This window comes from Tympanuchus pallidicinctus, unplaced genomic scaffold (assembly GCF_026119805.1).
Source record: "Tympanuchus pallidicinctus isolate F22 unplaced genomic scaffold, pur_lepc_1.0 scaffold16, whole genome shotgun sequence".
In the NCBI taxonomy this organism is placed as follows: Eukaryota; Metazoa; Chordata; class Aves; order Galliformes; family Phasianidae; genus Tympanuchus; species Tympanuchus pallidicinctus.
This window is the reverse complement of record NW_026294679.1, coordinates 1,362,501-1,382,500: the sequence shown is the minus strand read 5'-3', so window position 1 is coordinate 1,382,500 and position 20,000 is coordinate 1,362,501. Positions and strand designations below refer to the sequence as shown.

Genomic DNA, 20,000 nt, shown 5'->3' with positions numbered 1-20,000 from the left:
AAGAGGTTTCCGATCCATGTTACATACTGGAACAGGTTGCCCAAGGAAGCTGTGGATGCCCCATCCCTGCAGGCATCCAAGGCCAGGCTGGATGTGGCTCTGGGCAGCCTGGGCTGCTGGTTGGTGACCTGCACACAGCAGGGGGTTGAAACGAGATGGTCATTGTGGTCCTTTTCAACCCAGGCCATTCTATGATTCATCTGTATTTTAATTCGTCTTAATGGGATGGTCTACCTGCTGGTGCCATTGATTATCATTCTTGATGCTCACTCTCATCCTGAATTCACGCCTTAGCACACATCTGAAGGCAGAGTCCAGTTGCATGAATTCAGCCTTGACTTTCCCTCCTTTCGTTTCCCCACATGCAGGTGCTGCCCAGTGCCCTGCAGCAGTGTGTGCTGGAGTTGCATGGGAGCAGTGTGCAGTCCCTGCAGCCATCCCCAGCACAGCTAATTGCCTGAGATAAAACCCACCTCAGAAGCCTGAAGGGAGAATTCTTTTATATAAGAAAAAAAACTGTTTTGTAACAATTTCTTGTAAGCGCTAAAATTAACTGACTTTCTTTTAACCTAATTATAGATAGAACTGATGATATCACCTATGCTTAATGTTGCCTAACATCTCGGGTGAGAGCCTGCTGCCTCTTACAGCTTTGCTGAGTATTTGCTTCTGGTGTCTGCCATGAAATAGCTGCTGGGTTGTTGCTAGGTGAGGGGCTGCCTTTGATTTCCCCCACTCTCGATTCAGAACAGGTTGGTCCTTTCCTGTAAAACAGTGCTCAGAGAACTTCCTTCTTTTTCAGACAAATCTCTCTGATTGTTTTGCACCAACCCCATTGGTTTGAAACAGAAGTATGAATGAAGAACTACTCTGATAGGAGTCTTTTTGTTCTGCAGGTACGGCCAAGCTGCTGGGCCATTAGAGGCTGTTCATTTGTTAATAGTTTAGTCCTTTGCTGATGCTCAGTCTCCAGAAAGGAGGAGCAGAGCAGTGTTTTTCCCTGCAGTTGCTGTTTTTCTGGCCACCCTGGGACAGTGCTGAATGTATTATGCCACCAGTTTGATTTGCTCTTGTGTTGTTCCCAGAGTTCTGGTTTCCCAGCCATCCATTCTGCATCACATTTGGAAGAAAACCATTCCCTCTGAGGGACTCTTTGGGGAAGGAGATCTGGACTGGGGCTGGGCACAAAGGCTGTGCAGCTTCACAGCACTGCTAAGCACTGTGGTTTTCCTGACCTGTCACCAGGACTTCTGCTACTGTGGAATAGAAAGACACCGAATGAAATCCGGAGATAACAGGAATTAGTCTGGAAATTATTTGCCTGGGAGAAAGAAGAAAGCAGTACTTGAGTGGGCGACCCACTGGGGGGGTGATGGACTGCACCATCCTGCTGGATGAAGAACCATAGGATTTTAGTGTCTTTGCACTTTGCTGTTGTTTTAACAGAGATCTTTGTCCGTAATGAGGTTTGCTTCTCTGGAAACACAATAAATATGTTCAGGAAAAAATAAGCCAAGACCACACAGTGTTGTCTTCCTTGAAGCTGCTCCTTGTGCTCCCGGAGAAGTCCACCTCTCGCTGATTGTTTTGTTTCCTCCACAGTCTTACAGTTCTGTGTCCCAGGGCAAGATCTTGTTTGAAATCTGTGTCTGTCTATACAGGATTCCAATCAAAACTTTAATAGTACAGGGCAGTGAGTAGCATTCAATGACCTTCAGTGCTATCACTTGAGTCTTTGGGGCATTGACATTGATTTTCCTTATCTTGGCATGTGAAGACAGGAGTCCCACTGCCTTCTTTAAAGTGTTTGCTGGTATGCACTCAGAGCACAGAATAAGCAGGCAGGATCTTCCCAAGCATCACGGCTGGCCATAGACACTGCCTTCATTGGCAACCTCCATGTGGTTCCTACACGTAGCATCATTAATTGCACGAGATTTGTCCATCTGAGCATCTGTGTGTTTTACTCAAGAGCTACATCTGTATGTTTGAGATTTGTGCAGGTGCTGCTTCTTCGGGATAGAAGGTATCCATCAGAATTTCGATCCTTAATGACACGTTAAAAAGTGGAATGGAGAAAACATTGCAAAGGTTGTATGGAAAAGAGTAAGTCTTAATAAATTCAGAGTTCTTACACCCTTCCATAAATGCTCCAATTTCTTCTCAGTAGGTCTCATAAAGAGGCTCATGGTTGGGGCGTTTTGACAAGAGCTGCGGTGCATTTTCTGCTCCTTGCAGCTCTCTTTTCTTTTTTTCTAATTTGTGCCTACTGTCATACAGACACTCCAGTGATAAGAAGCTAAATTAAACCGTGTAAGGATGTGCTTCCCCGTGAATTTCAAGCTTTAAAAGGCTGCTTTGTTCGCTCATTCAGTTGTAGGGAAAAAATGCAACGCAAACATATGGCTATTTGAACTCTTTATTTGCCACATTTACAATATTAATAACACTGTTTCTAGAAGTTGTCACATCAAGTAAAAGATCTTCATTCCAGGCTGTCTTTTGGGGCCAAATTGAGACTGGATGCATGCATTTAATAAATTGTAGTCTCAAGTAGTCATTTTTGTAAATAATTAGCTTCAGTGAAAGAATAAGTTAGCATATTGTATGCATCTAATGTTGCAAATGTACATACAGCAAACTTTCCTATTAATCAACAGTCAAGCACTGTAAGTTGGGTCTCATACATAATGAATTGTTCTTAAACCTCATGGGTTTCATTGATAGAAAAATAAGAGAAAACACGAGTGTAGTAAGCTTTTGAATAAAATTTAACGAGATTGCTCTGCATCCTGTAATTGTTTTGGAATCATTAGAGACCAGATAATCCATCCACAGTTTTGGGGTGGCTTTAGTCTTCATCTATCAAAGGAAGTCTATTTAAATGACGTTTAGATGTTGATAAAATACATTTTTATTTGTTTCCATGATGAAGGCTTTATTGAAAATGCCAGTAGAATGTGTGTATATTACATAAAGAACAGCACTGCGTGACTGAGCATCTTTTTAATGTTTCTGTTCTAATTATTACTAATTCTTGCATTTGGAAAGTAATACATCAGGTACTCCTCTTTGGAAAAAACATCTGGGAAGACAACTGTCAGAATGCTTCTGCAGAGATCTGTAGGTCTGAGGAGCGCAGTGAGGCAGCCTTTGCTTTTCAAGCATGGCAGTTTTTTGTGTGGGTCTGATTCCTGTTGGCTTCAGGTGCATAAGGCCAGCGTGTAGTTGGCTTCAATCATTTGCTAAATAAAGTAGGGAAATGCTATTGAAAAAGCTGTGAAGTACCTAAACTTTTAAATTATATGTGCCTCTCCTATGTGTTTGCTGACATAAGAGTTACTGCTCAGATTCTAGGGGTTCTGCAGTGACTCGGGACTTTGTCCAAGCTGCAGGGGATGGCTGTCCATGGCTGCCCCAAATGGTGGAGCTGAGGGCAGAGGTAAACCTGCAGTGCCAGGAGCTGGGGGTGGCTCTGGCTGAGGCTGCAGCCTGGCCAAGGGCAGTGTGTCCAAATAAGAAGCACAGGGGAGCAGGGCACAGGATCATGGGCATGGGCTTGTGCAATCTGGTGGCTGCAGCATAGGAAAAATGCCCTGGGAGTTTCCTAATGACTAAAGGAGCCCTTTTTCTCACTGGTCTTGAATCCTTTGGAGACTCGCTTGGTCCTGTTGGATGCTCCTGGTGTTGTTTAGTTTCTCTTGTGATCTTACATCTCCATCCAGAACTCTTCCCCAAGGTGATGACAGGAATCCTGCTGTAATTGGGCAGTTTATTTCCAAAAATGTTTTCCTCTTCAGCCATGGACAGATTAAAGGATTCATGGAATTATAGCAGAGAATCCCTTCTCTGCTCTGAGGTCAGCTCTATGAGGTGCGTGCTCAGGAGGTGCCAGCCTGCTTTGGGCCTCAATGACTGCTGGGGCAGCAGCCGAGGTCTGGTCCCTCTGGCCCCAAATAGGTTGGTCCAGCAGACCCCAGGGTCTCTCATGGTCTTAATGCTTGGGGAAGGTTTCTGTAATCTCATTTCTTTTGTTGTAATTGTTTTGCGGGAATTTTGAGGAAAGAAAAAAGAATTTGGTGACATTGCTATTCAAGGTACAGATGTGGGTTGCTGGGCTTGGTTGGTTTTTGTGCTGTTTTGGGGGGTTTTTTTGCATTTTTATTTCTTCCCTTTGTCCCCTCTTTTTATCAATGCATACCTAGCAGAGCCTTTTTCTTTATTGGGCATATCGTAGTAATGTTTGGACCTTTGTAATGCAAAAACCTCTAAGAAATCCTGTGACCAGTGCAGTGTAAGAATACACAGGTCTCACTGACAGTAATCCTTCCTATTTACCTCAACTTGCAGCTCCTCTTCAGACTGGGGATGCTGAATGTTGTGCTGCCTTATATGTGTGCTCACAAATTTCTAGAGCCAAAACTCTCTTAATTAGGACTAATACATTTAGATTTAACTGTACCCGGATTTCTGTTATAAGAGATTGGGTAAAACCAGGCACTCCGTGCCTTTTTTCCATTTCTTATTTTCTGTTTATTTTAGGTCCTTATCCCTGCTGTTATCTAAGTGGAAGTGTTGTAGTTATAGTAATATAATAATGCAATTATCCCAAGCCTGCGGGTTTGTGCCAGTGGCCCTTTGCTGAGTGCAGTCTGTCTGCACAGGGAGCTGCAATTTCTGTGTTAGTTGGGGAGCTTTTTTATTTTGTATTTAAAATGAATTGAAATAAAGGGGGATCTTCATTAGCTCAGCATCTGTAGCACTTCGTAGACTTCTTAGGCAAACCACTAGAGGGTGAGGTGGGCATCGACGGATAAAGCATTCAGGTGTAGGAGCCTACAGAGCTCGCATCGTCTGCTGTGTTCAACCCAGCCATTATATCGGATGTGTACATAATTTCTATTTACACAGATACACAAATAAATATATGCATATGTAGCAGGTGCTGATACAACACTGTCATAGCATTTTCCTAGCTTTCCCTTCAGGAAACTGCCAGCTTGAAGTACATCTTGTAATGTTTCAGTTACGTGTTACTAAGAGCTGACAAAGACAAAAAGGTGCTCAGAAATAAAAGGAATAATTAGAATCCCAGCAGTGTAGGAGATGGCTGCCCACTGAGGCTCATCACCGTGAGACGCGGTGTTGCTCTGGTTTTCCTGACAGATAAGCTATTGAGAATGATACTGAAGCCAATTTGCTGCTTACGTGATCAGTTTGGAAGCATGTTAGAAACTTCCAAGTCTTGGCCAGTGGTTTGGAAGAAGTCTGCTAAAGTGAAACAGATGATGATGTTGAGTTTCTCCCCATTTGTTAAAGCTGTGTTTTCCTTTATTTCATCACATGCAAACTCATAAGCCATGGAAGAGAATGGCTGGGATAGGGCAGATCTCAGCTGCATGGAAACAACCAACTTTAAAAAAGCATTTATTACTCAGTGTCCAGGTGAATACAGAAGGAATGGGGACAGTGTGCGACTCCAGGTAGTGCCCATCAGCAGCCAGTAATGATTAATGTGTAGAATGGGGCATTGAGAAGAAAGCTGAGTGCTGAACAGAGGGGGAAAGATTTCCTATAGCCTAATCTACTCTCCTTTTCTTCTCATGAATGTTTTGAGACCAATTTTAGCCTTGCTTTTTGAAACGCGCATGTGGTTTAGTCGGACCAAAGTGTGACTTTGAAGCCTCAGAAAAGGCTTTTAGAGGCAGCTGGTGTTTTAAGTTGAATTTTTAATGACAAGGTAGTTTGCAGAAGGAGTACTGCCATGGAACTGCAGGAGGAGGATGGAGGGAAGGAGCAGGAGGGGAGGAGGGCCAGTAGGAGATGCCTTTGCATTAGCGATTTTCTGTCTTTTTCTTCATTAATGCTGTCCAATTCCCAGGAATGGTTGTTAGCATTTCTAACCAAGCAAAATTAAGATGAAGGTTTTTTATACTTGTGCCAGTGTGAACCTCTCAGCACATATGTTGGTGAATTGACTTTGTATCCTACAGGAAAGGCAGCTAATGCATTCTTAGAAAGCATCAACTCTTCTTGCAGAGAATCATAGAACCATAGAATGGCCTTGGTTGAAAAGGACCACAGTGACCATCTAGTTTCCAACCCCCTGCTGTGTGCAGGTCACCAACCAGCAGCCCAGGCTGCCCAGAGCCACATCCAGCCTGGCCTTGAATGCCTGCAGGGATGGGGCATCCACAGCCTCCTTGGGCAACCTGTGCCAGTGCCTCACCACCCTCTGGCTGAAAAACTTCCTCCTAATACCCAACCTCCCCTATCTCATTTAAAACCATTCCCCCTTGTCCTGTCACTATCCACCCTTGTAAACAGTCGTTCCCCCTCCCATTTATATGCTCTCTGCAAGTACTGGAAGTCCACAATGAGGTCTCCCTGGAGCCTTCTCTTCTCCAAGCTACACAATCCCAGATCTCTCAGCCTTTCTTCATAGGAGAGGTGCACCAGCCCTCTGTTCATCTTAGTGGCTGTCCTCTGGACCTGCTCCAAGAGCTTCACATCATTTCTGTGCTGGGGGCCCCAGGCCTTGATGCAATACTCCAGATGGGGTCTGACAAGAGCTTTGGTTTTCATGACTGTGGCAGTAAATGGAGATCAGAGATGTGGAAATGGCAAAGTGATGGGAGAATGGCCCCAAAGCAATGACCCGGGGGGTCTGGCAGTGATGGGAGCACCCTGGGGGCTGGTGGCTCCTGCTTGGAGCTTGCCTGATGGGCAAGCCCTGCAGGCTGCAGTGTGGCAGGCACATTGGGCACAGCTCATGGGCTGCTGATGCGGAGCCATGAGAGGATGTATTCCTTTGGTTTTATAGCAGTATTATAGCCCAAATCATTTCCAGGCTCCCGACTATGTGAAGCAAGATGATGTGAAAACCATAAGGTTACTGTAGTTCTGAGTGCTTTCTATGCTCTTCTGGATAAATGGAGCAGAAAAGTCTCCCAACTTCTCCTGGAGATTTCAAAGGCATTATTATATTCTGTAGTTATGATATTGTCATAGCTCTAACAATCCACAGTAAAACTGAGCCCTATTCTGCGGAGTGTTGTGCGTGAGCAGAATCACTGATGATCCTTGGTGCTGGGAGCTTGGCTTGAGGCTTGTGTCATACTCATATTCATCTGGAAGTGTTTCTGCACTGATTCTCCAGGCTGGATGTGGCTCTGGGCAGCCTGGTCTGATGGTTGGTGCCCCTGCACATAGCAGGGGCGTTGAAACTAGATGATTATTGTGGTCCTTTTCAACCCAGGCCATTCTATGACTGTCATTCTCACACTTTTCTTTTTTTTTTTTACTTTTTTCTTTTAGCAAAAAGATTATTAAATAGAATAGCAAAGGAACATAAAATAGAGATTGGTTTCATAAAGCAAATTGATAATGGTTTCTCCCTTTCCCCTCTTTCTCCTCCTCCAAAAAAAAATCACAAGCTCTGAGTAGTTTGGTAAATAAATGGAAAGAGGTAGAGGACTGCACTTAATTTCTAGCAAGCTGGATCCAAGGCTGATTCTTCTTTTCCCTTTTTCTTCCACTCCAAGCCATCAACTCATCATATTCTTCTGCTGCTGGAGAATTTTAATTGTCCTGTTCTCCGTCCCCCTTCTTCTCTGTCACTTTCTAATCAGTAATTACGTGGCCTTCAGTGGTTAACAATTAATCAGAAAATGAATTGGGGCTGGGGGAAATGGCAGGGCCGTTTGATCACACACCAGTGAGAGCTCTGCTTCTGAGAGTAACCCCGGGACAGCTCCTGCCTGCACATCATTTGTCCTATCCGGAGGCAGGGCCGGGTGGCTGCCTGATCACACAGCTGTCCTGGTGTGTTCGGCTCCGTCAGCATTTGTGGATCAAGCATTTGAAGGCGTTGGGTCTTTTTGTAAAGGTGCCTCGTGGCAAAAGCGGGCCTGGTGTCTTTTATACCATTACTGGTACATGATGCAGCTCATTTTCTCAGGCTTTCTGCTAGGAGGTAACTGACAAAATATTTCCTCTCCATTGCAGCACATCTCAAGCATAGCAATGAACCGATCTTACTTTCTCCCTACCACTCCATGTCAGAATTGCTGTGCTTTTTTCTTCTGCTGTCCCTCATGTATTCTGGTATTTCTACAGTTTTCTCTTCTTTCTACCCCTTTGTAACACATCCAACCTATTGCAGCAGACTGTTGTGTTGTGTTTCACCAGCACACAGCTGAGAACTTGTTCTGGGCTCTGAATGCATTTCCAGCTGGGGGAAACGAAAAACTGCAGTATCAGGATGCATTGGGATCATGTAGCTGAGGTTTGTCAGATTCAGGTACGAGGTTGCTGGCAGGGCTTGCTGGTCTGGCAGCTGCTCTTGGTGTTGTCTCCATATTCCTCTCCAGGTGGTTTCATGCTACTGGGCTGTTTGGTTACAGATGTGCTGAAAGCAGTCTCTGTGGTTCTGAGTGGTCTCGTGGAGCAACAGGAGAGCACCGTGATCTCCTCCTCATCACTGCTGTGCCTAACCCAGAGGTTACAGCTCAAGGAGCAGGGCTGAATATTTGCAGATGCGGTGTTCATGTTCTCAATGCTCTCATACAGGCGTTGCACTTCTGTAGGAGAAAGAAGGAAAAAGCAGCTAGAGAAAAAGGACGTTTTCATTTGCGGGTGCTTTCTGTTCGTTTGCTTTGCTCTTCAGCATCCTGAAAGCATGAGCTGCCATTGAAAATCAAATGAGTTCTCAATTGCTTCCTTCCAATTCAATAAGAGGAGGAAAGCAGAAACCTGCCAACGTTGCTGGAAGGAATGGCGGAAGGGGAAAGCGCTGGCTCTGCAGAAAGCTGCTTCCTCCTCTTCGTTCCCCGGGAGGGTTCTGGGGGCTGTGCTGTGCCTGTGGGTGCCTGTGGGTGCCTGGAGGATCCTCTCTCCATCCCCACAGAGACCCAGGATGTGTCCTCCATCAGGCCAGGGTGGTTTCCTTCTATAGTTCCCTGAGGTTTCTCACTTAGAGTGGTCTTCCCACCTATCCTTTATTTTCTTCTGACAAGTCTGAACCACCTCATGTCACCATGGCACATCAAGAGATGACGTAGATGAAGTCGTGTTACTGCTCTTACGACTCTCCTTGCTTTCATCAGAGGAAAAGAAAGCTTTGGAGTCTGTGCCTGGGAACTGAATGTTTTTGAGATCATAAAGAGTACCAATGTTTGCTTTCGTCATTGACAGCCTGACATCTCTGTGCCCGCAGGACGGAGGCTCCGACGCGCTGTGAGCTGTGTGGCACTGCGACCTCCATGCCGGAGCCGCTGCAGCAATGCGCAGCCTGGCTGAGCGCCTACTTCTGTGAGCCCAGCAGGACACAGCAGCTGCCCCTGCCACCCTTCCACCACCCCATGCTGCAGCGAGGTCAGTGCCCAGTTCCTGGTAGCTGTAGAATCACAGAGGGTTGGATCGGGAGCACACACGCTGCCCACAGCCCCCCACAGATGGGGGCTGGCTGCCTCCAGCAATGTATCCATGGGCATGGGCACCTCCTGGGATGGGACACCCACAGCTCTGTGCACCTGTGTTGTCCAATTCAGACATGCCCAGACAACAAACAGGTGCTGTTGCAAAGTAGTTAGGATGCTGTGTTTAGAGGGAAACATGAGCTGAAAAGAAGTCCTCCTTACCATTTCCCATTCACTGGTGTGTTTTCTGGAAAGCCTCGTAACAAGTCAGTCACCTGAAAGAAGATAGGCTACAGGATTAAAAGCATCAAAACACAAGTGGAAAAAAAGCAAAAACAGTAAAAACAGAAGTCTGCTTTTTGCAATGGCTGCTTGTTGATCCATGAATGGGATCATTTCCCAGTGATTTCAATGCTCATTTTCTAACATCTATTCTTTAATTGAACTGATTTCATAATAACACAGCACCGAAAAGGGACTTGTATCTCCTGTGCTACCAAAAGTAAGATAGCTGTTTTTTACATGAACCCCAAGCTATACGTGCTCTTCTTTTGTGTGGTTCTGTGTAAAATCACTTTGTACAGATGGGTGCATAGGTTTGTACTTGAAACTGTAGTAGAAATATGTCAGTAAAAAGATTGCCAATTTTACGTGTGGAAAGGAGCAGCTGTTCTTACAGGCACAGATTTGCAAAACTCAGCTGTGTCTGCTGCTAATTGCTGGTTTTATTCAGATTCTTATAAATAATAGGTTGCTTCTTGCTGCTGCAGTTTCTCATTCTTAAATATCTGATGGCAGCTGCAAGGAGCAGAGCAAAACCGAAATGCAATTGTTCTGTTGTTATGCAGACCATCAGACTTGTTTTCTAAGGGTGCGAGTCATAAATTGTATGAAGTCTGCAGAGTACCTTTATTTTAATGGTGAACTTCTGTAAGATTATTTCACATTAAGAAAATCACTCAATGCAACATCTTTTGGACTCAAATTATAATGTATGGGCTGTGAGTGCCTTTGATGTTTTGAGTATTGCACTGACCCTGAGAGCATTTATAATGTTTGGGTGTTCCTTCTTGCTTTTTCTTACTCTCATATATTAGATGAAAATGATACAGGAAGGAATATGGCAATACATGTCAAAAATTGTAGAAGTTTGTTTTTAAAGGTAGTTAGAAGAAACATGGGGACGCAGCATAAAAGCTGCATCATCATGGTTTAAATTGCACATTTCAATTTGTCTGCAAGTGAGAGTTGCAGTAGTGCTAAGTTAAGGATTTGGTATTTATTTACTTTTTCACATTTACATTTGAAAGTGCCTGTTCATTTCTCCAGGCACTTAAAAATGCAGAATAAACATTAGTGTGAGCATGAGGACCCGCCACCACGAAGGCTTCTCTCCTCATGCATCTCTGTCCACAGCTCTCATACCAGCCATCACAACCTGTGGCTGCAGCCTCCTGCAGTGCCGTGCTGTGACCCTGGGTGACACGAGTTCCATCAGCAGTGCCTTTGTGAGAAGGACTGATGCTTGGCTATTTTCTTTCTTCTTAGTCTGCTCTCTAGTCAGACGTTATTGTTTTTTCTGTGGCAGTGTCATCTGAGGACAGCAGGAGTTTTGCTTTTGTTACAACTGAGCATGTTTACAAGAGGACTCTTAGAAATATGAAGTGCTTTCAGGATGAAGCACTTCGCAATGAGCGATCGCTTTCCTGCAGTTACTTTTGTGCTGAGTATTAAGGCACAGTTCCTTGCGTAGACAAATACGTTAACAATTAACTTAGTGGATGCAGAGAGAGATTGGTGAATTCAGGAAGCCCAGGGCCACTCCTGCAGGTGGTTGTTGGCCAAAGCAATGATCCCACTGTGTACTTTTCTTCCTATGAGCCCCTTCCCGTGGTCATTGTGCTGCAGACATAGAGCAGTGTGGTCGTCATGCTGCCATAACTCAGCTATCATGCACATATGCGTTACTGCTGCCCCAGCAGCCTGAATTCTGACATGGCTCCAGATGCTCATCTTGTGTCCTCGCTTTTCCAAATCGCCTTCAACTCTTTAAAAAGGAGAAAGGCATGTAAGAGCACTCCAAACACAGAATGAACCATTCCTCCTTGTAACCCATCAGTGCTAAGTTTGACTCTGAAGCGCCAGCGCTGCAGCACAGCCTGGGAACTGAGGGCTGCCTCCTCCACACGTGCAGAAGCTGCTGGTGTACCAGCTGGCTGCTCCCAGCAAATGCAGCTGGTTCTTTTCCCGTTGGCAGTGTGCTTTTCTGTTGTTTTAGTTTGTTTGTTTGCTTTTTTTTTTAAATCTAATTGAAAACTGGAATTTCCAACGGTTGGTCTGGTGCTCAATGTCAAATTTCAGCAACCTAGGGAAAAGGAAGTATTTCCCACTTCTCTGCGTAGTGACTTCAAGGTGTTACACCTCGGGCAAATCTCTGCACGTTTATCATGGAGAGTGATTAATTGTTCTTAATGTACCATGGTCATTAGTCCCCGCTGTGTATGATAAAGAACAATAGACCTTGTTACTGTTTTGAAGCCTACGCATGAGTTGTTTGATTTGTGAGTTCGTGAAATGGTAAAGGAAATGCTAAATTGGCCAATCATGAATTTCCTGGCTTTTCCTTATTTGTGCCTTGCAAACCTGCTGCTCGAGACCACGGCGAGCATCGCAGCACTGGGTACTGCAGCAGGGAGCAGCGCCGTGTTTGCAGACCAGATGGCTTATTAGAGCAACAAGAGCAGAGGAAATTGGACACACACAAGAGTGTTCCTTTGCCCTGTGACAAGCAGCAGCCCTGGGGCTCTGCTCTTTGCATGCCACGCCGTGCCCAGCTGCCCTCACTGCTGGCCGAGCTCCTTCTGCTTTGCAGAGCTGTGGTTCTGCCCCTGTGTTGCAGGTATGAGGTAGAGGCATTTTCCAGCTGTCCGGCTTGTGCACCTGCTTTCACATAAGCTGCATGTTTCCATGTCCATGCAAGGGAGGAGGACTTTGGCCCTCTGCCTGCAACTGAGGGCAGAAAAAGCAGTACAGAAAGCCAGAGCAGGAGCAATTTGAGGATGGAGGCCAGGGAGGTGAGTTTTGCAAGCCAGCTTAGCAGCTGAAATTTCCCGTGTATAATGCATGTTATTCATCCAAGAAGGGATATTGATGAAACACCTCATACATAATGGGAGCAGAGTCTTCAAAGACGGCGGCGGTGCCTCCATTCCCCCTTCAAGATGACTTCGCACCGTGCCCAGGCCTGTAATCAATAATTACCCTGTGATTTCCTGGGAGCCTCCTCGCTCAGAGAGAAGAACCACAGCACTGCAGACAGCGAGGCTGGCGCAGGCACCGCTAAGGGCGGCAAGGCACACTGTGAAATGCTGCTTCCCAGCTGTAGGAGCGGCGTGCTGTCCGAGCTTTGGGGCACCTCTGTGGGGTGGGACTTTGTCCTCCAGCTGATAGGACAGAATCACGCTGCCATGGCTGCTCTTCTGTGCTTGGGGGGGGATCTTTCCCTTCAGAAAGAACCCAGACAGAAAACCCTCCCATCGACGGCGTCTCACTGCTCCTTCACCTTGCTGCCACTTCTTTGTTTCTCTGCTTTTGCACATCGTGAACTATTGGGGGAAAAAAACCCACCAGATTAAGATAAAAAATTAAGATAAAAAAGCAAGTATTCTGATTTTTGTCTGTAACTAAGCCAAGACCTATGTGTTTTCTTCCTTTCTGTGGTTGAAATGCTCAAATGAGAAGCAAGTTTTCTGATGACAGTGGGGCTGTTGCTTTGATTGACTTCTGAGACATCAGATCCAACATGTCCTGAGTGCTTACATTAAAAAGTATTTTTTAAAAGCTGCATTGCTTACCTTAAATACTGCGTGCAGTAAATCCTATTACTGTGTGCAGTGTATCCTAAGAGTAAATTTCTCTCTCTCATGCAGTTTAGCCAAGTAGTTTTTCAGTATGTAAAAATTACTAAAATAAGAGAGAACATTTACAGTATTAAGACCAATACAGGTCTCTCTTCCCTTGCTTTGTGTTGAAACCAATAAATAATTGTAACAACCATTGACCTCATTGGACTCAATAATCTTTAAGATCTTTTCCAACCAGAGCAATTCTGTGATTCTAAAAGATTTCAAACATTGGGTGCCAGTTTGTGGGCAAGGCGATAGCAGTTCAGCACTCCAATACAACAAGAAAAGAAACAGCTGGTTAAAAAGTTGTTCTTTAAGTCATGAAAGTGAGAAGACTCCTTTTTAAGAACCTCAGAAGTAGAGGATTTAGGGCTGAGGCTTCCAAGACTCAAAAAGGAGAAACCATAGCAAAACAAAAAACAAAAAAAAAAAACCTGATCAGGAGAGCAGGAGGAAGATGCTCAGGGATGTCAGACACCAGGGCAGTCTGACAGATATCCACTGTCCATCCTGAGGTCACTGCGTGGTGGCTGTGAGCATTTTGTGTAATGGAAAAAAATATGTAATGTCATGTTTTGGTGATTTGCAGCCTTGAGGAGAACATGAGGCAATGGGAATTAAGGGTGAGAACAGGTGAGAAATGGAAAGGATGCTGTTAACCTGTGATGGACTTTTATTAAGCTGAAAGTAACTTAGATCCATAGTAGAAGTAAGCATAGCATTTTAAGTTCATCTTCAAGTTCAGAGTTTTCTTCTGACTCCTAGAATTACATTTGCCCAGCGTTAGCAATACAGTAAATACTAAAGTGAATGAAATTTTCACAGTTTTGCTGTCTTTATTAACTTGTAACTTTTAACATGATGGCCTGTGGATATGAGATGCATCTATAGAGACAGAAGGCTCTACAGGGCTTTACGTAATTTTAATTTTCCTCAACCCTGTGTACGTCTTGTAACTTCATTTGCCCTTTTAAACTAAATTGCACTTACTTTTAAATGACTTTTCTGATATCATCCAGTTGATGTAAATCCATATGCAACATCTGAAAATGCTCAGGCTGGGCTGGAGCTTGCGGGGCTGATGGGCAGCTGAAGAATATGGGGCAAATAATTACCTCTGCCTCTTATCAAACAATTGAGTTATCAGATTCACTCTTCCCAGTTACTGGATGTATGTTGATTTGCTGTGTGGTAATAGAGGAGAGAGTAGGAGAGACAGTAAGTCTTTGTGGTGGGTTTTTTTTTTTCCACTTTTGTTTTCAATTCCTGCATAAAGTTTTGTAGGAGGGTATTTTATATACCATTTTTGCTATGGGCCAGCCAATGTAATGGTATAACTCATCCCAAATGCTGTTTTTCTTTTAGAACTGAATGGGAGCCTCTTTGTGATCAAAACTGCAAACTTTTGTGGCATTTCCCACATGCACAAGACAGAAAAAGTTATTCTTAGGATAACAGTGCACACAGTTGTGCTGAGATCCGTAGGTCTTCCCTGCAGTCTGCCCCTGGTGAAAGCCACGTGCATGGGATGCTTCTTTGTAAAGGCAGCTTGTTCAAAGTCACGTATTTCCTCCCCCCATCAAATACAAGGCACACATATTGAAGAATATTTTGACTATACGATCAACTTTTGCCATGACTGCTTGTGTATGAGGTGTAGATAAAAAGGTGGGGAGCTGAAGGAGGAGAAAAACAGTAATGTGAGAAAGGACTTCCACCTGGAGTCGTGTCATCACTGCCTTTACCTGCACTTGTAGGCCTCAGCATCCTGCTCACACTGCAGCCCAACAAAGAGTAAGTTTTGTTTAATTCCTTCTTCCTTGGAGTTGTTGACATACCTGTGGGCCCATGTAACCTCTGCACCCTATGTAATAAAGTACATGCACAAGAGAAAAGAAAATAGTTTTGTTAAAATATCCCCCCCTTTCTTGCCTGATGAGCTTTCAGCCAAGTTTTACATATCAACGGGAAATAACATCAATATGTGCTCAGCCAGTTTACCATGTCAGTGGTAAGGTGTTTAATGTGACAGCTGCTGTCACAATCACCTTGTTTTCTAAAAGCTATTCTTAACATTTTTTAGAAAGCAGAAAGATAGTGATGTTTATAGCACCCTCTATGTTAGGGCACATAGATGGGTTTATTTGAGAGGAAACCATTTTCTACTGTGGCTATTTCCTGCTTGACCTAAGAGTGCCACTTTCAGACCCAGTTCCACGATCTTTTGCTGTATCTTCTTTTGGAGCCTATGAATCTGAGAGCTGACCAATATATCCTAGGGAAAAGAGACTTCTTCAACTGCAGAAATGCACTTTTCACTAGAAATTTGCATCCCACACTCTTCTCAGAATAAAATATGCAAGAACCAACATAAATGGCATACTCTTTTTTTTTTTCTTCTTTTTTTTCCCCATGAATTGAGTCTTTGATGTTCGAGAGGAGCCAGTATTAAAGGACATCCCTAGAAGGCTGTAGAAATTGTTCCTATTTATGACAAATGTAAAATAGTACAAATCTAGCTGAATGTGATGGTGTCATTAGTTTGTGAATCGCATCCTTGAAAATAACTGTGGAGGAGCCAAATCGGTTTAAAAGAAGATAACAAAATGGTTTAAGCTACTTAGGTTGAATGCCAATTATATTTTAATATTCAACTGAGCATATTTTACTAAGAAAAAAGGCAGCGTCGACGCATGCATAACTCATTGGCAGCGTCGACCAGCTGTGCCACTCTTCTCTTCGAATCACTTTGTGCATTTTAGTAGCATGGTAATTTAGTAGAGAACTACCTGAGTGATGGCATTTTCAATGAGCAGGTAATCTACAGAGAATTTTTATATGGTTATGAGTTCTGCGCTTCAGCCTGGCAACACAAAAATACATCAAGACCAATTACGGTATCAACTTTCAGCGTGATACCCTTGCCACGCAAGTGCATGTATTTCTGCCCCAGGCATTTCAAATTGCATCTAATTTGAAATCTTTGGGGTTTTAATTAAATTTCAGAATATATGGAATTCTTCATTAGTACCTGCTCTGAATAGCAGATTATACTTCTCTCAGTCTCTCGTTAAAGAAGTAGGCTGTGGTAAATAGCGTGTTCAAGAACTGATCATTTGTGGTGCCTGGATATTGGGAACAGAAATAGTGAAATGCAAAATAATATCAAAAAGATTATTAGTCCAGTGAGGGACTCTTGATTTGTATTTTAATGGAATTTTACATTTCTCTTAATGATTTGCAAATTGTCCTCTGATTATAAGATGCATTAAGCTTTTCATTTTAATGGAGAGACACAGCCATTAGCAGAATTTTTTTTTCTGTCTTCTTTTTAGAGTGCTTCCCTGCAGCAGATAAATATTGAAACCATTAACACCTTTTGATGTACTTTATAGTGCTGCAGCTTGGACCAATACGTGAATGAATGTGGCCTTTTATATTTTAGCACTTTGCTTGGAGCTCATGATTGTCTTTGCGTGGGTGAACAATGACTGAAGCTATGCTTTCTGAGGCAAGCGATAAAATAATGTGTATTTCCCTGTAATTAATGTTCCAAATGTTTTGGTGAATATCATTCATATTTAATGCAGAAGGCGAAAGTAAAGCCAACAAAAGTCGAGATCTGAAATTCAGATTGAGAGTGCTCTGACCTTAACTCTGACCATTCTTTAAGTGAGGAGGATCACAGGGTCTCTCCTAGCAGGATATCGTGTGGATTTACAAACAATTTCTCAATGGTGAAGTAACAAACATATTCTTTGTTGCTGACACAGGAACGTACCCTCTTCATCTGTCAATCTGAAAGTCAAATTTCCTGCTTGCTTTCAGCTTAACGTGAGCCCTTAATGTTGTATAAACACGTTTGCGTCTGTGCTGATTTCATTGGGTTTGTCAGAAAGGCATGGAATTAGGGAAGAGCCACCTCTGTGGCAGGCTGTGAGACATATGCAGTATTTTTATGACACCGCAGATTTACGTAAAATAATTGCTCTGCTCATCAGGAAAATATCTGCTTGTTCAACTTACCAAATTATTAAAATCCCTGCAATATTCATCAGGTACTTGAGAAAAGCAAGTCGTTCTTTAAGAGGCAGTGGGCAGCTGCACTCATTTCCCCACCCTGCATGCCTCGTGCTCCCCATGTAAGCCAGGAGGTCTCTGAGCCCTGGAGAGGCGTTTCCTTTTGGCCCATTAGCTCTTTCTGCGAGGGCTTCCGCCAAAAAAGGTGGTTACTTTAGGGCTGCTTATTAATTTAGCAGAGTCTAGTCTCTGAAAAACCATCAGGGGTCACTGATAGGACTTCTCCCGTGCTTGCTTCCAGGATGTCTGTTTAAATAATTTGAATCTCGGGAATTCAAATTGCAGTTCATTTAGCAGTGCACTGTGTGCGATGGCAGCGTTATCAGTCAAGAGGCTAAGTAACTTCATGAAATTGCACTTTATGTCTTCACAGTTGTTTTGCTGACTGCTTAAATGTGTACTCCTTAGCAAAAAGAAAAAAAGTGCTGTAACTTTGAGTTTGAAGCCAGGAAATTCTGAGAATTAATTGCTGCTGCTTTCATATGTGCCTTGGAAAGATGCTGCATCATTTGTGAATTAGTGTTTGCAAAGTGCTACGTAAGTGTTTAGCCTCATGCATTAGATATTTATAATTCAATAATAATTTAATACAAACTGAAAAAGAAAAACAGTACTTTGATTCTGACTTAATTTGTATGTAGTAAGCAAATAGTTTCATTTTATTGCAGTTAAGCGATTTAATGAATATTATTTTTAACTTGCCCATTTACAGAGAAACTTAAGGAAATCTAAAGAAATTGCTGTTCGTGGTTTACGCAGACAACTGAAGATCTTGTAATTTACTTTGTTCACATAATGGAGCACATTTGCATTACATCTTTCAAAATTAAAACACATTAATTTTCTAGGGCAGGTTATCTTTGGTAACAGGATCTTCACAAAGCAACTGAAGGTGCAGATTTCTTGATCCAGAGTCATGTGGGAGTTGGTATTTAGGGCCACGTTGAAAAACGAAACTGTGAAAACACCTCATCAATGGAATTCTAAGTGGAATTACAGAGAAAAAAGCAATTACGCTTGGAACAGCAAAAACTGCAGGAGGAGATGATGGTGTCTCTTGGCCCACCTGCATGGGACACACACTGGCCCTTAATCTGGCTGACTGGGGCCCCTGCTGCATGTGATTTGATGCGTTGGCCTGCTGGAAGTGCTGTTGGTTGGTGGTTGCAAAGAGTTTTGTGATGGCTTTCTTCCAAAGTCTCGTGGCTGGGGGGTTTTCCTGTTCCTGGTGTGGATGAGGAGCTCCCGTGTCCACGTGCTTCATGGGGTGGCCGTGTGAGGCCTCCTGGGGCACTGCAGCAGTGCTGAGGGGGAAAATGTCACCGTTTTTAAGGCAATGTAAGAAATTCCCATTTGTAGAATCAGTTTTGCACCGGATTTCAAGCTGAGAGCCCCCAGTTTCACTACTTTGTGGTGGTCCTGAGCCGTGTGTGTGTGCAGGGAGGGCTGGCACGGTGGGAGCCCTATCTGAGGTTTGCCATTTGATGGCCCAGCTTCTTGCTGGGTGCCCTCAGCTACCCTATTCTACACCAGCTCCACCATAGCAGCAAATCACCCACGAGCAGGAAAGCCATGAATTTACATTGCCACAACTTCAACATTTGCCACTATCCTTTGCTTTTTTTTGCATTTCAGGACCTTGAAACAAAGTTCAGGATGACTTGAAATATTGATGTTAGGCAGCTGAATTTATGGCATCAATTGGAAGTCATGCTTTATCAACATGTGTGAGCGTGGTTGAATTCACATTTTATTTTGAGTTTGCTAATATCAAAGTGGCAGTTCCAGCATACCGTAAATCTTGAGAAGTTTTTGCAGAACCTCCCTGCCTGTTGGAGTTTAACTGCAACCAGATGGTCCTACCTGCCCTTCCTCGGTCCCTCTGTAATTAGGAAACAGCATCTTTTGTGATTTATTTAGGGGCTACAGATAGGTTTGTATGTTGTGTTAACAGGACAAGTCAGAAGGGCTGAATCACAGCAGCATGAAGCTGCATTTTTGTTGTGTTCCAACGATGCAGATTGAAGTAAATTGAATTTACTTTATGGTTTTTGCTTGGGAGAAGGAGACAAGCAGCTTTTGCATGCTGGGCATCAGCCAAGGCACTTGTAATAGGCAATAACAAGAATGCCACAAACTGAGAAAAAAAGAAGGTTGAGGTGGAACCAGAAGTTCCACTTCAGTGCCCTGGCAGTAATCTCTCAGTTCTGAGTCAGATTATGGCCAGTTGTGCTCTCTTGTCATGCATGGACCTTTCCATAAGGATTTATATTGCTGTGCCAGAGCCAAGTTCAGTTCCCAAGTTTGATCTGCAAATCGTGGCTGAGGAGTAGAGTTCAGAAGATACCCCAGTAAAGTTCTTGGTGAGCAACTGATCTCTTTGGCAAATGAAACAGAAGTCCCTTATTTACTTCTGTCCTGAATGGAAAACGCAGTCACTTAAAAGTTGCAATAAGGTCAGTGCGTGGAGGGACTATTCTGTGTCCTCTCCAACATAAGAATGTCCTGTGGCCTTTAATGCTGGTCAAATATGAAGGGATGAGGTGGTGGTTGATGTTTCTGAATCGATCTGATCTGCAGAGCTCTTATATGTGTG

General features: G+C 43.6%; 1 protein-coding gene across 1 annotated transcript in view; it reads left to right on the top strand.

The window, feature by feature from the left end:
* MGMT (O-6-methylguanine-DNA methyltransferase) overlaps nucleotides 1-20,000 on the top strand; it is a 143,131-nt gene that overhangs the window by 103,781 nt on the left and 19,350 nt on the right. The window contains exon 4 of the mRNA XM_052677386.1: nucleotides 9,218-9,375. Coding sequence (XP_052533346.1) covers nucleotides 9,218-9,375 — 158 coding nt within the window. The remainder of the gene's footprint in view (nucleotides 1-9,217; nucleotides 9,376-20,000) is intronic.